A 27,608-nucleotide genomic window follows, 5' to 3' on the forward strand; every position below is an offset into this window, starting at 1 on the left:
ATGTTAATGTACATTAATGTTATGCATTTACTTTAGATGCAGAAAAAATGCTACAGTACTATTAACTTGTGAATATAATCTTTAATTAGTTAAACTCTATTAAACTAAATTAAAATGATTTTCTGAATTTTAAATAAGCAAAATAAATTCACACTTACAGTAAAAGGATTTTTTATCATGCATTAATAATTGTTAAGTGCGGTATAGAATTATGTAAAAAAAAAAAATAATTGTATTACAATTAAATGATATTACTTATAATTAAATACATTTTATTTGTACATATTTTTACATTGAATTATATTTTTAATTATTGTAAATCACTTTTTTCTGATGGGGTTTTATTTTGAGTCCGTACCGCCATTATTTTGTATGGGAGGGAGTTGCAGCATCAGCGGTTGGCCATGTGTGGATTTAGACTTGCTCTTGTTTCTTTTTGGCAGTTGTAAAATACACTTGGAAATTTGGCTCCACCTGCTGTTTAAGTGGTGGAGCTGTGCAAGTCTACACTTTTGAGTAACTTCACTCAGATTTAGTGAGTAGCCAAAAGTAGTAAAGTTACTCAAAAATGTACACGTGCAAATTACTCACAAGTGTAAGTTACCTTTATGCATATCCCAGACATTGGTTCAATCAGACTGTCACTTTAAACAAGGCCTTCTCTTGTCTGGCCCTGAGGAGGTGGAATCTTATTTATTTTTTTAAAAATGTCCAGACAGAAACTTATCCAGATCAACCGGGAAATCTTGGCTTTCACAAAAAAAACTTGACTTGAAGATTCTCCGCTTCAGCAAACACCTCTCAGTCTAACTGACCTACTGCTCCTGATCTGATGCACTTTCTTGTGTACATGTTTACACCACAGCTCACGCTGCTGGGTCCATGCTATAAACATGATGCAAATCAAAATAAATACATTTCCTTCATGGCGCTTTACAGTCTCTGGTAAATCTGTGTCTACCCACTTTGCATCAGTGAAAAAAGTAGTAAGAAGATATGTAGAACATAATCCATATAGCTGTGTCTCTCTTCATAGCAACTTTAATAAACAGCATGACGACTTTGGAAACCCTCCATCCCCAAGCTCTTGGTGAAGGAATACGTGGAATGTTATGTTCTTTCACGATGCTTCTGCAAAGTGCCTGCTAGCTGCTCCAAGGCGCTCTGCTAAGCCATAGCAAGTAATCCAGGAAGTAGTGACTGTCTCCACTGATCTGTGCTATTAATGCTCATAGTGCACTTAAACAGTAACTGCATGATGTAAGAGAGCGGCTCATGGTATTCCCCACTTTACAATACATCAGGCGTGTCAGCGCATTGCTTGTAAGATATTCGTTATGGACACACCGATTAAAACGCACAGCAGACCCAACATTTGATTTTTTTTTTTAATTTTGATAATTCAACCTGCAAATATGATACAATATTACAGTTGTGTATTGTACAATATAAATCATCAAAAACTTTACAATTCATTACAAGCATCTTTGGATTTTAGCTCTCATTAAGGGCAATCAAAGTTTATTACACCAGTTCATAGAATACTGCTTTATATATACAAACATATATACAGACAGACAGACAGACCGACCCACCACATTTACAAGCCAGTGCACACTTGGGTAAAAGAAAGAACATTTTTCATATGTCCGGTGAAACTAAAGACTTTCAGGTGACATCATTCCAGGAACAAACAGATAAACTGCGATTAACATGGAGAGACCGAAAATGATGATGATGAGAACATGTCAATCAAAATATCCTTTAACACACACCACAATAAAACTTCTAAATTAAGCAGATAGTCAAGATGTATGTTTTCTTTCTGTTTTCCTTTCAATGAACATGAGAACTGTTCTATACCAAACACAGTGTTTTAGGTTTTGTGAAGTACATGACATTTTTTGCTTGAGTCGATTAGAAGGAAGGCCATTGCCTATTAAACTATTGTGCAATTGTGTGAACCCAGGCAGAAAACCTGCCTAAATTCAGAGAATATGACAAAGTACCCTCGAACTATTTTCTTATTTGTTAGAATCCTCAAAAAATTAATACAGGCCCGTATTACCGTCCACAATTTATGAGTGACAAAAAATGATAAAATATAGGTATAGAGACGTCTGCCAGGCTTGAACATAGTTAAAAAAAAAAAAAATAAAGCACAAGTAACATCTATTTTATCATAAAACCACCTCCAACGTGCTCTCAAAAATGTCGTTTATTTAATAAGGCACTAGAGACACTGCCGCGCAGCGACAGACAAGTGTGAACTGCACATTTCTCTAAACTAGCCCCAACTTGGCAGCAAGTGCCACATGACATGGGGAACATGGTGATCCGAGTGTTCCCTTGAAGAAAAGACATCGTGATCCGTTTCCACCTATCAAGAATGAGCTACAAGTATATGGCAAACAGCTACTCTCCTTGCAGAACCATCACAGGGGCGGATGACTCCCTGGTGGGAAGTAGATGCTCTCCCACACAAGCATTTCATTTAATAAACAAATGCCTTTATAAAAAAAAGTATGTTTGTGACAGTCGTTCTTAGTAGAGTTTGGCAAAGTACAGAAAAAGTGTTATTTTACCCAAACCATTAAAGTGTTGAACACTGTCTGTTTAAAAAAAAAATGCATTTATACATGACTGCAATACAAATAACCCTGCAGCACAGTTGCTATAATGGTGGAGTTACAGAATTCCACCAAAATAAAAAATCCTCTGAAAATAGCAGGCATCATAGACCCTTGGACCCTGAAGAGTTTATACTGTTGGTAGAATATACTCTTTAGACTAAGACCAGAGTGAGGAAAGTCCTCCATGGAACGCAGAGGCATCCAACTAGTAACCTAGCAACCTATTTGCCATGTGTCAAGAGAAGGCCAATAGGTCTATCCAGACGGCTGCAAATGAATATTTTACAGACAGATTCGGGCAGCCACATTGACAGAACGTCTCTGGCTACCTGGCCTGACAAGTCTGTAAGGCAGGATACTTACTATGCAAGATTAGTGATAAACATAGTTCTGAATCTATTGCTGCAAAAAAGAAGACATCACTAGAGGCTGACTTGAAATTCTCTAGGACTGTGGTTCCCAACCTTTTGAATTCTGGGGACCCCCACTTTATCAATACTGGAACACGGGGACCCCCACTGAATCATTATTGGAATTCAGGGACCCCCGCTGAGCCATTACTGAAAGCTGGGGACCTAATCTGTTAAAATTATTACATTTTCTAAGCAGTCGCAGACCCCCTGAGGAGGATTCGCGGGCCCCCAGGTTCCCTGGACCACAGGTTGGGAACCACTGCTCTAGGACATGTTACGAAAGAGAAACACGGCATGTGGTTTAAGGTACAGCATCATCTGTGGGCACAAATAGCGGACATTCTTTCCCATGCTCCTTTAGCAGAGGTCCTTTTAAAAGCTTAAAATTTGGGTAATCACGACACATCATACATATTCCCTACTTTTACTGAAAACGTTGCTCAAGTCTGTGGTCCTCTTGATTCTATGTTACTAGGTGTATTGATCAGAAAATACAAATTGCATTGCAGAAATACTGATTCATTTGGGAGTTTCAAATAAACAACACAAACATAAAAGCCCTGATGGAAGGTATCACTGTTTCAAACTAGTGCGAGTTTGAAATACAGAGAAACTGTATATGCAGGGTATTTTTAAATTTATTTGATAAGCTTTGCATTTTCTAAAGCACCATTTCTCAAAGGGACTTGCAATGAACGTCCTTAGCAGGTGATATCAAGGCCTAATACTCTCAGACACTGCTCTGACAACCTGGTAAAATATGCTACTTTATCAAGTAGTAGCTATGCCATCAATGCCTAATCTACAGAACCGTAAACCCAAAATGTCAGGTCAATTCTATCTTCACTCTTGAAGGAAGAGGGGATTCACTTCAGTCACAGCAAGTGAATCCAACAAGAATGCACTGAACATTGAACCCCGCATGAGGCACACACTGTGGATGAAGATGGTCATATTTAGTTGAGGAGCTCCATTAACCTGTACCCAATGATTTTACCTCCATGTCTTACAATCCGCCCCCCAAATTGCAGAAACTAACGAGTTATCCTGAAGCCTAGAAGGCAGACTGTATAATGACTACTGCAAGATTAGAAGAAATAACCACGAGGTGCAAAGGGATTAGGCTGCATGTTAATTCAAATTTTCAACACGATTTTAAGCAGTTTCATAAATTATTTGTTTGTAAAGTAAGAACCAATCATCGATGGTTGCAATGCACGAAACATAAATTAATGTTAGGATCATTTGAATTGTCTTTAATTGGTCTAATTTTTAGATCTACATTTTAATAAGTGCATTTTTATGGTTTGAAATTTTTAAACGTGGAATCATTTTGATTTTATTGAGATGCAGTGCCTGAGGCCAAGCTTAATGTACCATTCCTCTTTTAGTCTTTTCCATGTTTGCTCCCCACAGGAGCTCACATTTTCTCCTTCATTTCTATTTTTGAGCACATTGTCGTAAAATAATTACAAATATGAGTTATTGCTAACTAGGGTCGTGCAGAAGAGCCCAGGACCAGTCAGAGGAAAACTTGCTTTATTAGTGGTTATGAAGGAAGGAACATTGGAAGACCTACTAGGAAATCTGAGGATGAATGAGTGGAAACACTCGCCTTTTTTTAAAGACAGACAATTATTTCTAACAAAGCCTTTGAATTTGACAACTTTTAACACACCTCAAGAAAAGTAAAATCCTCTCCAAATAGTTAAAAAAACAATAGGTTTGGAACTTAGAAATGTTCATCAGGTATCTTTATACCAATAAAAACACTTTAGTATAAACATCACCACCCACGTGTGCCATCTAGGACAGAACTGGGTATATTCACTACGCACTTATTCAGCAGCATCTGGTTTCCTTACTCCACACAAAAAATGACAGTATGATGTGCTATCTACACATGAGGGTGCATATGCAGACTCTTCTTGCCACCTCACTTAATGAATCTTAAACTTACTTGCCAACCTGGTGGCATGCTCAACTAACCAGCAGACAATACGCTTTACTAATATTTCCCAGTATTAACTTATGAAACACCGAGTCCACAATGTTCTTTCATATTTGTATCACATAAACATGTTATTGGCTTTGATTCCATCAAACTAGCTGAACTTGAGCCATGTAAAGTGTTATAGGTATCCCTTCCACGGATCTGGCTGCAGTTAAAGAGCCACTATGGGCAGGCTGAACACCTTGTGCAACATCATTAATCTTAAAGTGCAAAGTGCATTCCCATATAAAATTCCAGACTATCTCTGCAGCTCCATTACTCACTTTCTCATGCTACAAATATTCACTTGGGATATTTTCCTGCGGTAATGTACTCCTTAACATTTCCATTCCCTTGCACCAGGTACTTTCTAAAACTAACATTTACCAGAACAGATGTCAGATGTGTGATTTACCACTTACATGCAGATACTGTTATTCATTGATAGTGTTTCCACAACTGCCCTAGGCAACGTTACCTGGGAACAATCAGACTTGTCAGTTCATCAAAGACCGCAAAGAATCAGTATGCCGCTGCCCTGTATACTCCTAAGAACTTTGAAAGTTAGAGGAAATTAGTGTTTCACCTTCTGTAGCAGATATTGAAGAATTTCATTCATTTAGCCCACCCCAAGGTTTTTTAGTCATCTGCTGTAATTTCAGTTTGCAATCCCCTTTTACTGGTCATTTCAATTATTTTAGCACCAACAGATCATTGATATTGCCAAACTCCTTCTGTATTTGACCGTACTCGTTTATTTTTAATCCTACAGGCAACATTTTAATCTTCTACTTCAACACCTATCCAAAAAAAGCCAGTACAAAACATTTCAGTCTAAAGAAAACTCATAATATTGAGGTATTCCTTTTTAATTTAATCAAAATCCAAAAGGAGGACTTTCCCTGGCTATCTATCTTTCTTTTTCAGTCCCTTAAAACTTCCCCATTCCAAAAACGCCTCCTTGAGCTCTAACATTCTTGTTTCCCATTGTAGTTTTTGTCTCTGCCCCTCATTACATCCTCATGGCGACCCCCCTATTCACTTCACCATATTGGCCAAGCCAATTACCCTCCACTTTACAGCAACTCAGAAATGGATCATTCATTTCCCTCAGCAAGTCCCTGCATAATTCCTCCTCGAGACTCTTAAAATAATTAGTTACAATCTGATGCACTTGAGCTCCAGCCGACATACTCAAACACTCTAACAACATCAACATGGCTGATGCACGACGCACGTCATGGAACAGACGCAGTGGTACATCACCTTCATTTTAGCCTTGGCCTGAAATACTGAAAAGAAATGTGGTAATTTCTACATGTATTTCCCAATACTGACATTTATAAATAGTATTATCATGTCTTTTCTGCAACATAAGCCCTGATACTGAGTGAAACCTTGAGGTTCGTCCGACATCAAGGCCGTGCATCAGCATTTCCTTCTCCAATGCAGACCAACAGCAGCTGAATACCAGCACCTTATATTTTACCCCACTAGGGAAACCATATTTGAATTAGATAGGAAAGGAGATAGAACTGAATATTGGGGAGTGGGGAAATCACATCCAAAGGTATAGTGTTCCGAGGAGGCAGAGTTGTCTACATGGGGCTGTTGTTAACGGTCATGAAAAAAAAAGGGCTGTAGCCAACTTCATGTCCAAACATTAATTCTCAAAACGTTTTCCAACAAGGTAAGGACATAACCATGGTGTCAACTGCTGGTGAAAGATCCAAAAACATCGAGACAGCTGCCTGTCTTCCATAATGAAACTACAGTAACTGCACTTGGATATATAATATATCGATCTCAGTGCCTCCACACGGATGAAGCCAGATTGGTAGTTACAATAAAAGGCTACTTAATTCTAAGTACATACGACTTACCTCCAAGTAGTCATCTAGCAGGAGATAACAACCAACTCAATTACTTTGCTCAAAGTGGTAAAGACGTACTCACTTTATAATGGCGAGGAAGGCTTGGATCAGTAGCTATCTGATTCGAAAGGAGGTGGGGCGCACCACAGCCTATTGCTTTGCGTCAGGCTACACCCTTTTTCGAAGAGAAGCATGCACTATCTGAGAGACGTGGTCCTCTAAAACTGCTGCTTAACAAGATATGAAGGTATAACATCATGCTTACAGCCTTTTGGACGTAGCCTAGAAGCCACATTTATCACATGAATAGTGATTCCAAATTGCATCTTTTCGCTGTACTAAATCAAAAGTAGAAAAACCTTTTCCCTTAATCGTGTGAATTTCTTCTATATTACCGGAAGCAGACAACACTTCGGAGTTTCTTTTCTTGATAAAGTATTTTGATAGAAGAAGTCACCCAGAGAATCACAAAAACCCAGTGAAATGTATTGTTTACATTCAGGGCCAGGTTTTGCAAAGAGTTTATTCAACATTTGCGAAAATCCAGCGGTGGAGAAAGGATTCTTGTATCAAAAGGCCTTAGCCAATATTACCTTTTTATTTAACTTCTAATTAAAGTTTTACCATAAGCTGTGCAGCAGATTTTTACTATCTTAGGTTCTAATTTCTGCCTTCTCTGTTTCAGATTTTTTAGTTCCTCTGAGAACCACGAGATAACCATATTCTGGAGAAGTTCATCTTTTTCCTCTTCAAAGAGGCTAGTAGAACATCACTGAAAAGTCATGTGGTGTAAATAAACGCCAAGAAAAGCATCAGCTTCTTCGTGAAGTCTTTGAATTTCACATTTTCTGTGATTTTCTAGTAACATGCACAAAGATTTCATCTGTCACAGGCATCTCAATCTGGAGTGCTACCAAAATATAATCTGTAACTAGATAATTTCAGGATGAATTGGATTGGGATTAAAATCCAAAACAGGCTTGAGTATCGATACTTGTAATTGCATAATAAAACCTAACGTTCAAAGATATAAAAACGTTTGTGAAAGAGCATAGTTTTCAGCTACTCTTAATACCCCCATTAATACTACACATCTCTTACCTAGAGAAAGCAACACCTCACAAAACTCTTTAAATTCAACAAGAAAGAGGGTGGTAAATGGGCTATTACACAAGAACAATCTGAACCAGCAATTGACTGCAAATTGCTGGAAAGACATTGTCATTTCTGTAAGGAGAAACAATGAGTAAAGAAGGTCTACTTCGTCACCAATTCTGCCCGACAACTTTAGCTTCATATCACCTGGATTAAAATGACCTGTGGCTTGTGAGGGAACCATGTCTGTCATACATAAGGGGACCTTCCTAAAAGAATGAGTTCTATGACCTACACTAATATTGTTAATAACTAAAGTTTCACACTTAAAACATAAAATAGCCCACTTACTCCCTACAGCCAGAGACCATACAGCACCATTAAAGTGGTTTCCAATGAAGGCATAAGTGATTGATTCCTTGAAGTAATAGACCTAAAAGGAACAGAAACAGCTTCTGAAACTGTAGGCTTTGAGAGATCAAGACCTTTAGTCGGTCAAAACAGAAGAGATGCGATGCATAAAGACAGGTGAGTTATGTCTCGTTTCTGCCTCTGATCTGCAGAACCAGCTGCCAAACAGAGCAGCATGTAAGGTGCTCTGATGGAAAGAGGTACCAGGACCAGACTGAAAGGAATCAGTCACAAAACGCTGCTTTCAGTTCCATAACATTTATCTGGAAGGATGGTTCTGGCTTGTTTCACGTATCGGGAGATCTCGGCACTACCTCAACCATCTGGTCGCAGATTCTGTCATGGCTGTAATTTGCTGCACGGGGTCCACACCAGAAGGCTGGCAGAATGTGTCAGCCATCTTGCATCTCCTTGATGATGCTAGAGATGGGTGGATAGGGACAGACGTGAAGCAGCTTATCCCAGTACGCTACTAGGTGGAATTACACCAACGGCAAAACTTAGAAGGTGTTCAGTCCATAATTTAGAGACATCCCGTGCAACGTCTAGCAACAGAAATGATGGAACTGAAGTTCTGTTATCGTCAGGCCGTGGGTATGCAGACAGCATCATGAATCAGAGGTACTCGTAAAGCAAACAATTCAAAGTGCTTTTCTGAACCCAACTACTAGGTGGCGGAACAATACATAGATGTGAATCTAGAACTGTTCTGCAAAATGCCCAATGGTCTGGTAGGGTGATGGTGTCAAATGGGCATTGCTTCAAGATCTTCAAGAACACTAAAACCTGTAACATTCACAGACTGAATAAAAGAGCTGTTATAAAAGATACGAGAGTAGGCATAACAGGAATTCTCGACTTGACAGACTCTGCTGGTGTCTGTGAACCTGGAAAGAAGCCATCATTGCAATCTGGCCCTAGAATTAGAGGCACTCCTGGTGCTACATGAAAACAGTTGATATATCCCTACAGATCCTACAAGTGAAAATTTTCACTACATCCAGAGGAGTTCACCAGCTCTAGTCTTAGAAAATTACAACTTTCACAGAAAAGGAATTGTTGCAGATAAAAGTGAACAGACCTAGGTCTCAGATCCCAGGGGTGCCAAATTCTGAAGTGGTGAACTACGTTCTTGGTGTTAATTCCACGTTTTGACAAGTCTTTTCAGGCTTTGATCTAAAGCACAATAATAAATATCAATAATTCATGTTCTTGGAGGTTTAGAAGACATCATGGTGTGGAATCCAAGAAAAGCAAATTACCTTGCTCACAGCACAGAAAGGGTTTCATCAATTTCAAAAGCCCCTTACACCAACTGCTGCATAAAGAAATAAAAAAAATAGTACCTACATCTTCTATGATAGACCCAAGGCATAATTACTTCTGGAGATGCTCAGAGTAACATTTTTTTGACTTGATACGTTTCACCCACTTTACATACATTTCTCGATTCTCTTTCTGCAACACATTGAAATGGTGGGCTTTATGCATCAGCTGGCATCATCAGAATTTAATATGGGATCCCTAGCAGTTTTAGTTATTTTATTGCCCCCATTTTACTGTTTACCACTGTTGAGGACCTAGAAGCACTGAGGCACCAAGACATGCTAAGTCTAAATGGCAGTGAAAGGGAAGTGCTTGTGGTGACCTCAAAACAGTTTAAAAAAAAAAAAAAAACGCACGTGAACTAGTGCACCCTAAAAAAAAAACAGATGATCACCAAGCCCAACATACAATATGTGGGTAAATACCTTTAAATGGATATCAGCTTGAATATTGTGATACAGGAGATAGTGAAATAATCACTTGTTTAAATAAATCGGATGGGGGTTCAGGCACATCTTAGTTCTTCCACATAATCTATGGAATATCCGGTCTCTTCTCAACAAGGCCATTCTTGGGAAGTTTTTGGAGCAATTACATAGGATATGTTATCTGTATCTTTATGTGTTTTACTTTTCTCTCTGATAGGGCCTGTTTGGGAACTGGACTTTTATTTATATTCAAGTAGTCCAGTTTTATTTGAGGTTTCTTATGTTCAAATAATGTTTAGACTAATTTGGGTAAAGGATTGGCCGTATTTTATGCTCACTGATTTTTTTGTGTATATGTGTACTTTTTATTTATGGATTGCTGATTTTTTAAACATTGATGGAATATTGTTCTACTCTTAGTTAATATCTATAATGTGAGAATCCTCCACCAATAAAATTTGTGGTGTGCGTGATTAACAAATTAATAAACACCCTCTATGCTGGATATCAGGATGGTGTTCTACTTGGGTCTTTAAAGCTATCTTTGAAAAGCTAAAGATGCTTGCCGGCAGTGATATTAAGGAGTTTCACTACAATACACATTTTATTTATTCTTTCCATGGTTAAAATGGGTCAGAAAGACCTTCTTTCTAAGACTGTCAAGTTCAGACAAATATTTAGAAGAAAAAGTTTAACAAACAATAGCCTGTAGCAAAGTCAGAACTGTACAGCTTTATTTAGTACTCAACGCAATCACCTTGAGAGGTAAATTTGTGCTTGCTGGTATTTTGCAATACTTGTGTAAGTTTATCAGTTGTTGTAAACAGTAACTGACGTGATCATGTTTACTAACAATTCAGCAGTACTATATAGATGATTTGGATCCAGTAAAAAAGGAAGCTTAAGGCACTTGCGTATACCTAGAAGACGACGTTTTAAAGGCATTTCGGATATGCATTTTTCATTTAGAAACCCAAACAGCATTGTGCAATTAAACATTAAAAGATATTCAAACTATTCAGACAATGTAATATTGCCTCCTCATCACAACAGGAAACAATAATCATGTAATGCGGCACAAGAGGGTCCTTTTTGTTACCGTTACCATGAGCTAGGACTCTGGTTCAAGATACGTATATGCACAACCAAAAGTGGAAACTGTTGTGTGTCTTACAGTCAAACACCTCTGACTGAAACAGCTGAAGCAGTGGTTTCTCAATTGCAGTTGTATCAAAAACAGGTCCTGAAGATATATGTACACACCACACTTTAAGGATGCCGCATGCGATAAATTTACATACAATACATCTAAATAAAAATAATTCACATAGCAATAAGTCATCTTATAAATCCGGCTTGAATCTGAAGCTTCTTCGGAAACCCCTCATTCAGAGTGTTTTAAAATGTCCCTAAAGTTATTTCAATTTCTCCATTTTGTATCTACCAGGAAGAAGTGGCAGTGTATTAACTACGCTAGGAGCATGAGAGTGGCCACCTACCGGCACAGTATGATTGTAAATCACAAGTGTTCAATTTTAAAAACGAAAATAAATAAAAATAAATACAATGTCACCTCTTGGGTATTGTTGGTTTAGAATGCTAAAATAGGTCCTTTTTCATTACCAGTGACCATATTTTTAAGCAAGTATTAATTATGTACAAAATATGGTGATGTGCAGGGATATTTTACATTGAATGAGGACTTACTGTGTGTGTGAGCCTCTACAGGGTTGGGGATTAAGGGGAAAGGGTTGTGTAGGGGTGAGAAGAAAAGAGGCCATGTGCAAAAGAAGCTTACTAGGTCCTCTAGGTCCTAAAATACAATTTCCATAAAAGAATACAGTCCAAAGTTGTATCATTATTAAAAATATAACCCAAATGAATAAAATCGAACAAAACCCTCCTTAGACCAAATTGCTAGTGATGGGGCAGGTCTCATAAAAATATATATGTTTTTTTTTTACAGTACTATAATACTTTTTAGGGAAAAAACTGCTTTGACGACCTGAATATCTGGACAGGGCACACCTTTCGTTACACATCTCTCACATGCAATTGCTATTGCAGGCTATACCTGTTGAATATGTAAAGCCAAATCACACCTCTTCATGTTATCTTAGCGCTCATGACAGTTTGCATAGCAGCTTGGTGAAACCTCAGAAAAGTAGGTATTAAAAGAAATAGGGTAGAGGGTGTATGATTGTAGCATTATGGGCTAAAACGACTGTCAGGAAAGGTGGTACACAATAAATTTTTCTTTCAAGTCAACTATACCTGTCTCACAGAGCAGAAAAGCAGGTCCATCATTTTACACAAGATGGAAACCGTTAATTGCTTTACATTCAAAGCACCCCCCCACCAAAATGCCTTCATTACAGGCTAGGAAAAGTATATTATGTTGCCAGTGGTTCATAGGAAACCGGTCAAACAACCATGCAGGCAACCACGACGAGCACAATCGTCACGTGGCCAGGATACCGGTCTTGGAAGCCTAACATCCACCAAATATGCCACTTTCCTACTATGTCTGCACCAACCACAGTGGCTCCTTCTCAGCTGGCCCAAGACTTCCTGTTTTCCGACTTCTTCTGGCTCCTTTCCTCAGGTCTCAAAGATGGCCCTCCTTCAGACTTAGCAAGTGCTGTCAGAGTGGCCAGGTTGGAAGTAGAGCCGGACAGGTTGCCGCTCCTCCGGTTTTCGGCTGTGGCGCCACCCTGTAAGCGCAGACCAGCGCTACGCCTTCGCAGCGATCCTGTGGCTTTCTTCACACGGTCAGGCCGCACAAGAACTCCATAGCCAGGATTGCACTTGAAATACTGTTTTCCACCTACGGAGCCATCATTCTTCCCTTTGGGAAAACAGAAAAGTGCTGATTAGTTTTGAATATTTGCCTGTGACTATCTTTGTATTAAAATAACATTATCACTTGCACACAGAATGGCAATAAATAATTAAGAGCAGCTCTACAGAGATGGGTGACAATAGTCTCTTGACAGTTATCCATTTCGACAACTATACCCATCACATAGCTCAGGTACATACTGCATCATAGTGAGTGTAAACAGCAGCTGCATGCAAAAACACTGTCAAGCAATTCCTGAAGATACTGACTTTATTTGAGTTTCATCACATTATCCCAAAACTCACAAAATACTGCCAAGTGAAACTAGAAGAAAATGCATCTCATCCTCCTCTAAACTTACGACCCCAATCTGGCCTAAATGTGACATCACCCATGGAGCCTGACCCAAACATCCCACTACAGAAGAGGCATCACAGATAAAGGCCTGCATCGTAAGTGACCTGACAGGAAATCATGTTGCAGGAAGCGATTCGAACATCCAAGTGCCCCCAAGTGGTCATATTACACTAAACCCTTCCACCGATCCCACTATGTAATGTGCAAAGGAAGTGACATAACATGCATTGACCCCAAATTCCTGTTTTAAACACCACTGACCCTTCAAAGATACCAATATGCGGGAAGCCACATAGAAGGAAATGACGCCAGCATGTGGATCCCTAATGCTTAAACCACACTCAACCCTTATTCCATCTCACTATGATACATCCAGATAGTCGCTCGCGGGTCACACTCCTTTTTAGAGATCAGGGAGCAGATATACAAGGAGCCTCAGTCTATATCAAAGCTGTGTGCATGCTACAAAAAAAAGAAAAGCTGCCAAAGCTGTTAAAAGATGCAGCTATTACGCCTAAAGTACAGCCTCTGGCGATGGAGTGAATACTATTGGTAATTATTAATGCAAGCTGCCCCTTCGCCACTTCCACAGGGCGAGAACCTTGAACAACTAATATGTAACTGTGAGAGCTAAGCGGCCTCTGGCTTTGAAGACAAAGTCAATCAACTGTCCAATAAAATCCTTTGTGATTAGTTGTGGCTGATCTCTATTAAGTGCAACCAAGACGGTGAACAGGATACCGTTGAGATCAAAGTTGCAGATGGATCAATAAGGATTCCTTATTCACCTTTGTATTAAGAAATTCGTTTTTCCATTAGTGGATTTCTCAGGAACCACAGGCAAATCCATGATAAAGGTTATGAGTCGATGGATCTGAGCAACATCCAGGAGAGGAGCCATCTTTAAACAAGTCTATTACTTTGGCGGGGTAGAGTAGCAGAGATATGGGCCAGGAATTCTTTAGTTCTGATGGGTTGGCCGAAGGTTTCTTCAAGAGAGTGCATATTTGGATGTGTTTCCAGTCCTCAGGGAAGGTGCCCGTGCTAATGGAGCAGTTGATTGTGTTACGAAGCTCGGGGCGCTGGATGCGCTGGCTCTGATGTATATGTGGTGCGGGCAGGGGCCTGAGGAGACTCCGGAGTGGGTGCCGTTCATGATGTTGCCTGTTTCCTCTGTGGTGAGCGTGGACCAGTCGTGGATGGTCTAGGTGGGTTTGGTGCAGGTGACAGAAGCTGTCGCAGATGTCCTGGATTTTTTGGGTGGAAAAAGGAGGTGAGTTTGTTGCAGAGGTCCTGTGATGGGGGGATGCTGGTGGCTTGGGGGGAGGTGGGGGAATCTGTGAACTTATTGATGACTGAGAAGAGTTCCTTCAAGTTGTGTGCGGAGGAGTTGATGCGCTCCGAGAGTGTGTCCTTCCTTGCATTCGGTGGGCGGTGGTTGCAGCTATGAACGAGGCGAGGTCTTGGCTGGATTGGCGGTTTCTTGATTTTTTCTCTAAACGTCTGCAGGTATGCTTTGATTCTTGGAGTTCAGTGGTTAACCAGCTGGCCTTCTTAGGTACACGTTTGGCTGATGTCAGCCGAAGAGGGGCTAGAGTGTTGGCACATTCGGTTACCCATGCGTTGAGGTTGTACGCTGCTGTGTTTGTGTCGTCAGAGGGGGGAGGGAGAGATTTGGCGAGCGATGAGGTGAGTTGCTCATTGGTGATTATGTTCCAAGCCCTTGGATGCTCAATACATATGTTGCCAAATGGAGTACTCAGCCATCTCTGACTTGTTGGTATGAACACACTCAGTACCCCGCTGTCCCTTTGGATATCAAAATGTGGCGCACATGTTGTAGCCCTAATTATAGTTATGATTTGCACAGCTTTCTCTCACATGCTCTCCCTCATCACACTGCAGGTGCAGCTTTAAGATAAGAGCACCTCACCCACGCCACCCAAACGTTACCATACAGTATTACAAATAAAACACTCTGACAACCGCGTACTTCCATGTGATGTAGCTGTACCTGTTAGCACTACACACAAGGGTATGAAGCGCAATTTAATTATTACAGTACAACCCTTAGCCCTGTACTCATGGCTCTGCATCCTTAAGCCTGTAGTCTTAGTCCTGGACCCCGTGTTCATAACTCTGTAGCCTTATATATGCACTCTTGGCCCTATAGGCACAATCACGCTCCCTTTGGCCACAACCCTGTGTCTATAACCATTAGCTTTGTGTCCTCAACTCTGCACATTTAGCCCTGCACTTTAAACCCTGTGTCCATAACCATGTACCCTTACACATGCATCCTTTGCCCTCTATCTATAACCCTGCATCCTGCACACTGTATCCATAGTACTGCAACCATAACTCTATCCCTAACCATGTATTCTGTACTCTTACCGCTTATTCATCTCTCCATAACCCTGGACCCTTTAGCCATAACTATACTCCCATAACAATGCACTGTGCAGCAATAAGCCTGCATACTCTGTCCAGTATTGTTGTCCCTGTAATCATAATCCTGTATCCTCAGTCATGAAGCCATACATCCACAAACATGTACTTTTTACTCTGTATGCATTCATGTACTCTTTACCACAGTAACCTTACTCCTAAAACATGTGCACATAATCCTACTCTCTTAACTGTGGACCCCCATCCATGTATCCTCTAGCCTGTAGTATTATCCATCTGCTCAGGACCCTTAATCTTGTACAGTTAGCTCTGTACAATTAAACCTGGATTAACCCACTGTGCATAACCCTGTAGACTTCACCCTATATCTATAAATATACACCCTTAACATTGCAGCCCCTGCTCTGAATGATGTGCCCTTTTCCCTCTCTGTAACTATGCAGCTGTAGCCTAACACCCTTGGCCTTGCAAAAGAATCCAGTACCATAAACCCTGTACCCCTAGTCCTGCATCAATAACCGTTTGCCCTTATCCTTGTACCCTGTATTATTATCTTTGTACCCTTAGCCCTGCACTTATAACCCTGTACTCCTAGCTGTGCACACCTTTCTCTCACACCTCCTCCTGTGTCTCGCACCGCTAGGCATTATGCGCCAAGCCAAGGTGAGAGAACATGTCTGGTCACTCAGGACAACAAAATGCTTGCCACATAGGATCACAACACATATCACATAACCAGCCAATCACTTCCACATGGTGTATTGTGCTTCTCACCTGAAAGAGCGCTTCAGTGCCCCACATAGGGGTTGACTGGAAGTGCTAAAAGGGGCTTTCATCCCTGCTGATATTTACCCTCAACAACGCAAGTAGCGTTGATGGCTACCTTGCCAGTGGACTCATTTGGGACCCTCTCTTCTGGAAGGTAGGGCCTGTCCCAGGGTGCCAAGTCCAGGGGTTGATATGGCCTGGGTAATGCCAGTGTCTATATTAAGCCATGTCAAAGAAGCCTGTGAACTTCAATATTATTTGAAAGACTACTAGTGTAAAAAGATTCACACCCATTTTGAATAAATTCTATAATTCCTCCTACTGAGGAATAACCAGAAAAACCTTCCTTAATCACTAGTTCACACAATTATGGATAACATCTAGGCTGATGGGTTACCAATGACCTGCCACCAACTTTATAGCAACCCTTCCAGTTGGAGCAGGTCTGGCTAGTGAAATCTGATTGCAGTCCTTTTTTGTAAATAATTATTTTTAAACAGGTGGACAAGGTGGTACACACTTCTTAGTTTCCTGGTCAAATAAAATAAACTTAAAACTATACTGTCACATAAAGAATGTCATGACTTCTCAAGCAACATTTCAGAGAAACCACCAAACAATGACTCTCATACCTTTAAATGTCCAGGAGAAATGTTAGACAACATTTTTGAAAGACTACTCTGGCAATATTAACTCCCATCTTACCTAAAAACAAAACCTGTTATTTCCAATGTCGTGAGGACATCTCTCAGGAAACCCATGGTTCCTTTCCATGTGCAAGACTGCAATTGACCAGAATTAACTTTATAATCTCAACCTAAACTTGAGTATGCCAGTTCAGGAAGATGTTCCAGCTTTCGGCAACCAACCTTTTGGAGTCTTTTTCAAGGATCCATGAAGATAATGAAAGTTAAACAAAACCAAAACAAAAATGTAAAATGTAAAAGTATATCTTACCTGCGGGCAAATCGAGTTCTACACCAACCCATGTTCCCTCTTCGAAGTGTGTTGGGCCAACATATCTAACTGTTCCAGTCTTATTTGAACCAACGGTGACATATTCACCCTCCTTTATCCAACTTAATGCTTCAAGTCCTTCCTCAGAGTCAGCTGTCACTCCCATTTGGTAATCTATAGTCTCCAAGCCATCGTCATGCCCCAAGCCTTCTCTACTCCCTTTGGTTTTGCCACCCTTTACCAACTCGCTTGCACTTAATAGACCTCCTGATTCCTCTCCAAGCATACGTGTGAAAGACTTGAGTTCTGATGTTTTGACTTTTTGGATTTTAAACGGGGAGGCTGCTACTTTGGGCTGGGATAACAGATTGGGATTAAGTTGTGGTTTCGATGCTGTCAGTTCCAAAGACTGAAATGGTTTAAAGGACTCATTTTTGGTCACTATTTGTCCAGTGATAAACTGCTCTTGGGTAGCAGATTGTTCTTTTGTGGTAGACATCATTAAGGTCTTTTGTGGCTCCTTGTTTGGCACAGGCGTAGACTGAATACTTGTTTCATCTGTTGGTATCAATACATCACTTGATTTCTGGACTTGGCAGGATGGAGTTGCCATTCTTAACTCCAAATCAGAGTCTAGTAGGTCATTACCACATACTTCACCGCTCTCAGTAGGTTTCACATGGATAGATATAGCCCCCTTATTAATGTCATTAAGAACATTGTCTGTTTTTCTAGCTTCTGGATTTGAAGTTTCTTCCAGATGTGAAGAAAGTTGAGGCTTGTTATTTATTTGACTAACTGAAGCTGATGGTTGATCACTGGTTACAGTCATGTGACTGCCGGAAAGTGAGGTATCAGCTGCTGTTGTTGGTGCATCAGATAGAGTTGTTGTAGAAACACTGTGAGAAAAGTAGCCGCTTGAAGATTCACTAAGCGGGCTGGGGGGCCCTTCCTGAAGTTCCTGGCCAGTAGCATCTGCCATTGGGTTCTGTAAAGGCAGAGTCTCTATTTTCTCTGGATTCTTCTCCAGGGACTCCACAGCAATTTTAGGTGTGACGATCATATGGTTCTCCTGCATCATCGAAAACAAAGTTAAAGCAACAGCAAATTGGAGTTATTAAAGTATGTTTGTTTATTTATGCACTGCTTCCAGAATAGCTAAAGTAAATGACATGAATAATGCATTTTTCCTCCATGTTATGACTTGCTTCAATGAAACAGACCACTCATTTACTACAATATCTGACATATGACTAGCTAAACAGGCATCCAGGCCAAGAAGGCATCAATGAAACATCAGAAGCAGCAATGCAAAAACATTAAAAAGTACCAAAGAATTCAGAGTTAAGTGAAATGAAGGAATTTCAAACTGACACTCAGATTATTTATTGTAAATCACTTAACACAATTAATGTTGTTCTTTTATATGAGGATTTCCTCCTACTCCCTGCCCTCTCTCCCTTTGAGCTGAATGATGACATAAAAAATAAAACACTTGCCTGTCACTGACAACTGTTTACTTTACAATCTGATAGCTCAAACCCCCTAAGCACAGTGACGATGTAAATGGACATCTATCTTGCATGTTCCACCTGAATTGTCCATGCATCCCCGACACTGCTGCAGTGCCACAGAGAACTGATTTCAAGTTTAAGCAATTTAATTGGTTTTTGCAACATTACAACTATGAGACAGACATTACTGTCTTATAACATCAACCAAACAATTCTCTTTCAGACTTCCCCCAGCACAAACTCTTCCCTACAGACCTCCATCAATCCCCATTCTCACTTCATCACTTCCACTTTAAGCCCCACTCTCCCTGCCGGGTTGCAGCAGATCATAACATACCAGTAATCAGTTATAGGTAGTGCTTATAGCCGTAGAACCCGCCGTAGCGGACTCTACCGGCTATTAAAGGCCCGCTCCCGCGTTAATAGCCGGTAGAGCCCGCTACGGCAGGTTCTAAGGCTATTCGAACATTCTGCCACTCAGGGCAGAATGTTCTATTAAATAAAACAAATTCCTCACGGAGCCCGAGGGGGATTAAAATCCCCTCGGGCTCCGTAAGGCTTTGTTCACAGCTCTTGCTGTGAACAAAGAGAACATTGGAATGTTGGCGCTGCGGGCTTTTACCGGCCAGTAAAAGCCCAGAGCACTCCATTGTTTTCAATGTAGCTGCCAACGTTCCAATGTTCTAATTTGTGTTCTTCCCCTCACTATTTTCCTTTTCTGAGGCATGTTCTAGAAATCAGAGAAACTTCAATCTATTAGGGAATGTCAGCTCCCAGAAATCCTGTGCCACAGGGCCCCACATTTTCTTTAAAACATTCTTCCTTGTAGACTACATCCCTGTTTTGTGACTTCTTGGAAGGAGCAGAGTCTATGAAACCACATTTCAATGGATAGTATTGTAAGGGGTTTCGCACTGTACGAGAAGTTATAATTAAATCATTCCACAGCTTAGGACCTAACTATGCAAAAGAGTGCCTCCCATGCGTGCTCGAAGAATTTTTGGCACTTTGCACAGGGATTGTGAAGATGACTGGAGCATAAGATGGGCTGATAAGGAACCACCAGATCCTGTAAGTACCGCTGTGCAGAGCCCGATCTACCCCGTGCATATGGCACCAGGCTTTAAACGGTATGAGCTTGTCTGTTGGCAGCCAGTGAACGAAACAGATGAGAAACTGACGCATATTTTGGGAGCTGAAAAAAGTAACCTGGCTGCCGCATTTTGTACTATTTGCAAGCGCTGGATGACGGCCTTTTCAGCCCCCTGGTATAAGATGTTGCCATAGTTAACTCTAGACAAGATCAGGACTTGGATCACTGTTTTCTTAGCAGAAAGGGGTAGCATACCAGTGATTTTATTTTACCCACCTTAAAACTACAAAGCTGGCAGAAGCTACCTTATTTACCTGGGTGTTCATCATTAGCTTCACATCTAACCAGAAGCCAAGATTCTTTACCTGCGCTGGAAGGTCTGGAAGGTGGCCTAAAGCATCTGGCCAATGCTGAGGGCCCCATTACTGAGGATTCTTCACCTGGACCATAACCTCAATCTTCTCTCCATTCAATTTGAGAGAATTTCACTACTAACAAACTATTAACAAACACATTCACTACTAGCAAAGGTGGGAACCATCTTCCCTTCAGATGAATGGAATGGACAAGTAATGTTAAATGGTTGACCTAGCAGTACTGTTTTGAGGCATCAAGATATGTCGGATCCCATATCTACATTTATGTTATCTAGGACATTGGACCAAAAACCAGTGATTTTTGTACCCGACCAGAGAATATACATTATCGTTGCCCTGTTTCCGCAACTCCTCCAGCATGTATCTTTAAAGGTTTGACTGACAATGCGACTGCTGAAGTGTAATACCACGTACACAGGATCTTAAATAGAACCTCTCTGGCATGTGTGTGTTTGGAAAAGTAATTTTTCTATGTACTATCTATGTCCATGAGAACTTCATTGAAGTCATACTGAAGGATTCAAAAATAAAGAGTCCCTTGTAAGAATGGCCAAACAGATGATATTGGAGGAACTTGTTCTCAGACTTTGAGTGCAGAGATGCACAGGACCACTTTCTGGTTTAAAAAAAAGCCAAGCACAATCTTTGAAATTAAAAAATTCATGCTTTAACAACTTTTTTAGTTTTGTCCTCAATTCACAATTAATTAGAAAGCATTCCTATTCCTTACTGTATAGGCCACATTATAAAAATAATATAACCTGAATAAAATTGAGTAGAGGAAGAAGGGAAGCCACCTGGAGAGGAGGTCCACCCCTAGGTGTTCTGGGCACCCAAAAAGGAAGTCTGGTAATAGTAATATGAAGGCTAAATCAGCAGAAGCATGCTAGTGCCTTAAAGAGACTTCAGAAATAGTTAAAGTAAAAAAGGATGAGTTCTTCCAAGCAAACTGCTATTCTATCAAAGCAAAACTGAATGCCAGTCTCCAAAACAACAGTTGGTATAGGTGATGTTACTGAAATTGAAGACTCTTGCTTTTCTTCTATCATGGTAAAAATGATAAATTTGTGCATGTGAGTGAATACAATTATAAAGAGAATAGAAGCTAAGGACTTGAATATGACTAGCACAGTTATCTAGAAAGTCCTACTACACATCTATGCTCTTAAGTTCTCTAGCTAATTTCTTATTTTAAGGATGTTTTTATTGTAATTCAGTTATTCCATTTCATATTCAGTGTTTAAATTAGTCTAATGCACAGCAAACTGTGAGAAGAGTTGCTGCTAAAATATTTATTTGACTTAGATTCCCAGCAGATGACTTAGGAGAACCCTGCATGTGATATGAGCTTCACAAGGCCAGAGCACATTTAGTATGCACGTATCACTCAGCACCCAAGATGGAATCAGCAAAGGCATCTAGGCTGGCACTAACAGGACTGCTCACTTCACAGGAATCCATCACAAAAGAATGTTTCTGTTGCAGAAGATTAAATGTGTGCTTTAGGCATTGTTGACGCCCTGACTAGTCAAGGCAACAGGGGTAGGATGCAATAGCACTAGCAGCACAGTGGGAGCAGAGATAATAACATGAATATTTGCCGCTAATAACAGACTAGAATTAAGTCTTCTACTGTTGCAATTCCATTACTCATTTTAGAGCCCTTCGAACAGTATGATCTTGGAAATGACCAAGTGACGAAGGAAGCACCCAAGTGACTATCTTTCCCAAAGCTGTTTGGTCCTTCTGGTTCTCAAGTATAAGGACAGATAGGAGAATTGCTCTGGTGGTGATGGCTGGTATTTTTAGTCTCATCTTTGGAAGAGACTCTAGGTACAGAAGAAGAGCCCCAAGGCTGAAGGTCCTATACCCAGAATTCAAACATGATCTTAACAAGACATATGGTTAAAATGATAAAGTTTGGAGGATCAATATGCCTATGTGGTTCTGGATTGTAAAGTAACAAATACCTCTTGGACCTGTAGATCGCCAAAACAAGCTTTTTTTTGTTTTGTTTTTTAACGCCTCTCAAATCATTTAAAGTAAAAATGTCATATCTACTTCCACGTGAAATACCGTGATTTTAACTAAAGTAAAAGTAATTTACCTTTGGTAACTATACTTCTGGTGGATACTATATATTTTTGCAGATTTTTCACCTTATGAATATCCTTGTGGCACCAGACTGGATCCAGACAATGTTGTTTATCAACACCTCTGCCTAGTTAGTGAAGCTCATCTGCCATGACTTCACCCACTCAGTCTGCGATGGCATTCAGATACATAGAGTCCACGGGTGTCTTTTTCTGGAAGGTTTTCCATGGCCTATCAAGATATGCAGCGAGGAACCAAGTGAGCATGACTGTCAGTGACAATCATAGTAGAAGACAAATTAGCATATCATGGGATCGTATTATCAGTATTGACACTAACTCACAGGGGAGGAGGAGGTCATTTGGTTAAATGGAAACTGGAAATGTTAAAACTTCTTTAAAGTTGTGCTCCAGGATTTCACACATAACTGTGATATTCTACTTTTTATGAAGGAATCCCACAGTGAAGAAATATCATTAGCAAATGTAATTAACTCTTTCTTCTGATGGATACTTCTTCCTGCAGATTCCTCACAATATGAACTAGTCCCAAAGAAATACTTGCTAGGAGGTGGGACTGAGCATTGCTGATTAATCAAGAAAGTCATGCAGTACAGGCCTGGAAATATATCCATACTTGCAAGCATGAGCTATGAGTTAATAATATTCAGCAAGGTAAGTAAAGATGACCACATGGGTGCACAGCAAATCTCATCCACCTGGATGGCCCTGGTGGGAGCATTAGATCATGCCATCATGGATTTCGTGGAGTGGGTAGAATGCTAACCAAGGCCTAGACCAGTGGTTCCAACCTTTTGACTTATGTGGACCCCCACTTTATGCAGTACATAAAGAAGTACAGGAGTGAAGAGCCAGTGTATCAGTCTATAACATCCTTGAATGATGGCTGAACCAAAAGGGCCTGCAGTTACCAACCCTACAAGCTGAAGTAATCAAGAAAACAAACAGTTTTCAGTGTCAGACACCAAACCAGGCAACTGTGCATTGGCTCAAATGGTAATTCAAAGCCCATTACGAATAGTGGCATGGGAAAAAAACTATACCTTTCAAAAAGTACATCAAAATTGGTAACTTGAGTACAAATTGGTAGTCTGAAAAGTACATGAAAGCGTTAAAGGCAGCTTAAAAGCCGTTTTTACTGTAGTGAGAGCTAAGCCACAGAACATCTAAAAAGTAGACCTGACCCACCTTGTTGTGAGAGCCAGTCCACCTTATACAGAAGAAAGGCTGTACTGAGTTCCAATGGATCAGGATATTAAATTCTCTTCGCTCAGTCTTAGGCGCTCGGGATCAGATGTGTCCCATTGTCCAGCAACTTCCACAGGACTCTTGACAGAAGCAGGATCATTAGGATTGGGCAAAGCAGATAACCATTCAGAGGGCAGTATAAGGCCCAAAACAATGTACTCTTCCTGCCCAGAGTTGTGGTCAAAAGGTCCCATGCTTGGCACTCCAATATAGAGATCATTGTGTTAAATAGGGATGAAACTCATTCAAGGTAGAAAGATCAGTGAGTCCTTGCTAATTAAGAGAGAACCAGCACGGTGGGCAGCAACTGGAAAAATGCCCCATTGCAGAACCCGCCATCACAACCATGTCAACTCCCAGAACAGAATCCAATGCCCCACATTGTGCAGTCTGTTCATACAACGGGTGGTGTTTATGCTGTCTAAAAACCGAATGGTGCTTCCTGCGATGAAAGGGAGGAAGGCCTTCAGAGCAAGGATGACTGCTCACAGCACCATCGTATTTATACCACGAGAGGCCCTGCGCTGTAATGTTGACCAGATCAGTGCCACATCCCAGTGAGAAGGCCCCCGGACGTAAGGTAACCTATGACTGCAGATGATGGAAGGGGCTACCCACCAACATATTAAAGGAGCACATTCACCAGACCCAGGGAAAAAGAGTTCTAAATCAGCACCTGGGCCAAGAGACTGCCCTGATACTGGGCCCAACAGCATCAACAGAATGCATGAGGCCATCTGAGGTCACAAGTGTAAGACTTGCAGAACTGGTGTGTAAGTAAATGCCTCCTTGGCATGGTTACCCTCTAACTTTTTGCCTTTGCTGATGCTAGGTTATGATTTGAAAGTGTGCTGGGACCCTGCTAACCAGGCCCCAGCACCAGTGTTCTTTCCCTAAACTGTACCTTTGTCTCCACAATTGGCACTACCCTGGCACTCAGGTAAGTGCCTTGTAACTGATACCAAGGGCCCTGATGCCAAGGAAGGTCTCTAAGGGCTGCAGCATGTCTTATGCCACCCTAAGGACCCCTCACTCAGCACATGCACACTGCCTCACAGCTTGTGTGTGCTGGTGGGGAGAAAATTACTAAGTCGACATGGCACTCCCCTCAGAGTGCCATGGCAACCTCACACTGCCTGTGGCATAAGTAAGTCACCCCTCTAGCAGGCCTTACATCCCTAAGGCAGGGTGCACTATACCACAGGTGAGGGCATAAGTGCATGAGCACTATGCCCCTACAGTGTCTAAGCAAAACTTTGACATTGTAAGTGCAGGGTAGCCATAAGAGTATATGGTCTGGGAGTTTGTCAAACACAAAGTCCACAGTTCCATAATGACTACACTAAAAACTGGGAAGTTTGGTATCAAACTTCTCATCACAATAAATGCACACTGATGCCAGTGTGCAACTTATTGTAACATACACCCAGAGGGCATCTTAGAGATGCCCCCTGAATACCTACCCCACTTCTAGTGTAGGCTGACCAGTTTCTGCCAGCCTGCCACACACCAGACATGTTGCTGGCCACATGGGGAGAGTGCCTTTGCCACTCTGTGGCCAGGAACAAAGCCTGTACTGAGTGGAGGTGCTTCTCACCTCCCCCTGCAGGAACTGTAACACCTGGCTGTCACTCCTTTTGTTACAGCGCCCCAGGACATTCCAGCTAGTGGAGATGCCCGCCCCTCTGGCCACTGCCCCCACTTTTGGCGGCAAGGCTGGAGGAGATAATGAGAAACACAAGGAGGAGTCACCCACCAGTCAGGACAGCCCCTGAGGTGTCCTGAGCTGAGGTGACCCCTGCCTTGAGAAATCCTCCATCTTGAGTTTGGAGGATTCCCCGAATAGGATTAGGGATGTGCCCCTCCCCACAGGGAGGAGGCACAAAGAGGGTGTGGCCACCCTCAAGGACAGTAGCCATTGGCTACTGCCCTCCCAGACCTAAACACACCCCTAAATTCAGTTTTTAGGGGCTCCCCAGATCCTAGGAAATCAGATTCCTGCAACCTGAAGAAAGAAGGACTGCTGACCTACAAGCCTGTAGAGAAGGAGGAAGACAACTGATTTGGCCCCAGCCCTACCGGCCTGTCTCCAACTTCAAAAACCTGCTCCAGCGACGCATCCGACAGGGAACAGCGACCTATGAAGCCTCAGAGGACTGCCCTGGACTACAGGACCAAGAAACTCCCGTGAACAGCGGGCCGTTCAAACCCAGCTACTTCTTTGCAACAAAGAAGCAACTTCCAATGACTTCACGTTTCCCGTCGGAAGCGTGAGACTCTACACTCCGCACCCGAAGCACCGGGCTCGACCTGCAGAAAACCAATACCTCAGGGAGGACTCCCTGGCGACTGCGAGCCCATGAGTAATCAGAGACGACCCCCCCTGAGCCCACACAGTGACGCCTGCAGAGAGAATCTAGAGGCTCCGACTGACCGCGACTGCCTGTAACAAGGGACCCGACGCCTGGAACCAACACTGCACCCGCAGCCCCCAGGACCTGAAGGAACCGAACATTGACGCAGGAGTGACCCCGAGGTGACCCTCTGCCCTGCCCAGGTGGTGGCTGTCACGAGAAGCCCCCCCTGTGCCTGCCTGCAACGCTAGAGTGACCCCCGGGTCCCTCCATTGAAACCTAATCAAAACCCGATGCCTGCTTTGCACACTCCACCCGGCTGCACCCTGCCGCCCCTGTGCCGCTGAGGGTGTGTTTTGTGTGCCTACTTGTGTCCCCCCCAGAGCTCTACAAACCCCCTCTGGTCTGCCCCCCCGAGGACACATGTACTTACCTGCTGGCAGACTGGAACCGGACCACCCCTGTTCTCCATAGGCGCCTATGTGTTTTGGGCACCTCTTTGACCTCTGCACCTGACCGGCCCTGAGCTGCTGGTGTGGTAACTTTGGGGTTGCCTTGAACCCCCAACGGGGGGCTGCCTATGCCCCAGGACTGAGACTGGTAAGTGTTTTACTTACCTCCTAATCTAATCTTTACTTACCTCCCCCAGGAACTGTTGATTTTTGCACTGTGTCCACTTTGAAAATAGCTTATTGCCATTTTCACAAAGACTGTACATGATATTGTTTTTATTCAAAGTTCCTAAAGTATCTAAGTGAAGTACCTTACATTTAAAGTATTAACTGTAAATCTTGAACCTGTGGTTCTTAAAATAAACGAAGAAAATATATTTTTCAATATAAAAACCTATTGGCCTGGAGTAAGTCTTTGAGTGTGTGTTCCTCATTTATTGCCTGTGTGTGTACAACAAATGCTTAACACTACCCTCTGATAAGCCCACTGCTCGACCACACTACCACAAAATAGAGCATTAAAATTATCTACTTTTGCCACTATCTTACCTCTAAGGGGAACCCTTGGACTCTGTGCACACTATTTCCTACTTTGAAATAGTGCATACAGAGCCAACTTCCTACGTGGTGTCTGTCTGAGCCAGAAACACCTGAATCATAACGAGAATATGAACAGTCCTCTGAAGAGGAGTCAAAGCCTTCATAAAGGATATGTCTAGCACAGCATCAATGTAGGTCAATCTCTGCATAAGCATGACGTAAGACTTCAGGGCATCAATAGTAGAGAAGTACAGTACAGTGATCCTACAGTGAACCATAGGTAGTACCTGTGAGCAGACAAGATTGGCAGGTAAACACAGGTGTCCTGAAGGTCCAGGTGCACCAGTCAGTCCCCCAAACTAGAGGCCCATAAGAACCTTCCTCAGCAAAGCATTTTAAACATGTTATGC

General features: G+C 41.7%; 1 protein-coding gene across 1 annotated transcript in view; it reads right to left on the bottom strand.

Annotated features, from left to right (window-relative positions):
- Positions 1–3,294: 3,294 nt before the first annotated feature.
- KIF13B (kinesin family member 13B) overlaps positions 3,295–27,608 on the bottom strand; it is a 537,272-nt gene continuing 512,958 nt past the window's right edge. The window contains exons 39-40 of the mRNA XM_069233796.1: positions 17,507–18,578; positions 3,295–13,021 (exon numbers count right to left, since the gene is read on the bottom strand). Coding sequence (XP_069089897.1) covers positions 12,726–13,021; positions 17,507–18,578 — 1,368 coding nt within the window. The 3' untranslated portion in view covers positions 3,295–12,725. The remainder of the gene's footprint in view (positions 13,022–17,506; positions 18,579–27,608) is intronic.

Source organism: Pleurodeles waltl, chromosome 5, assembly GCF_031143425.1.
Source record: "Pleurodeles waltl isolate 20211129_DDA chromosome 5, aPleWal1.hap1.20221129, whole genome shotgun sequence".
Lineage (NCBI taxonomy): Eukaryota > Metazoa > Chordata > Amphibia > Caudata > Salamandridae > Pleurodeles > Pleurodeles waltl.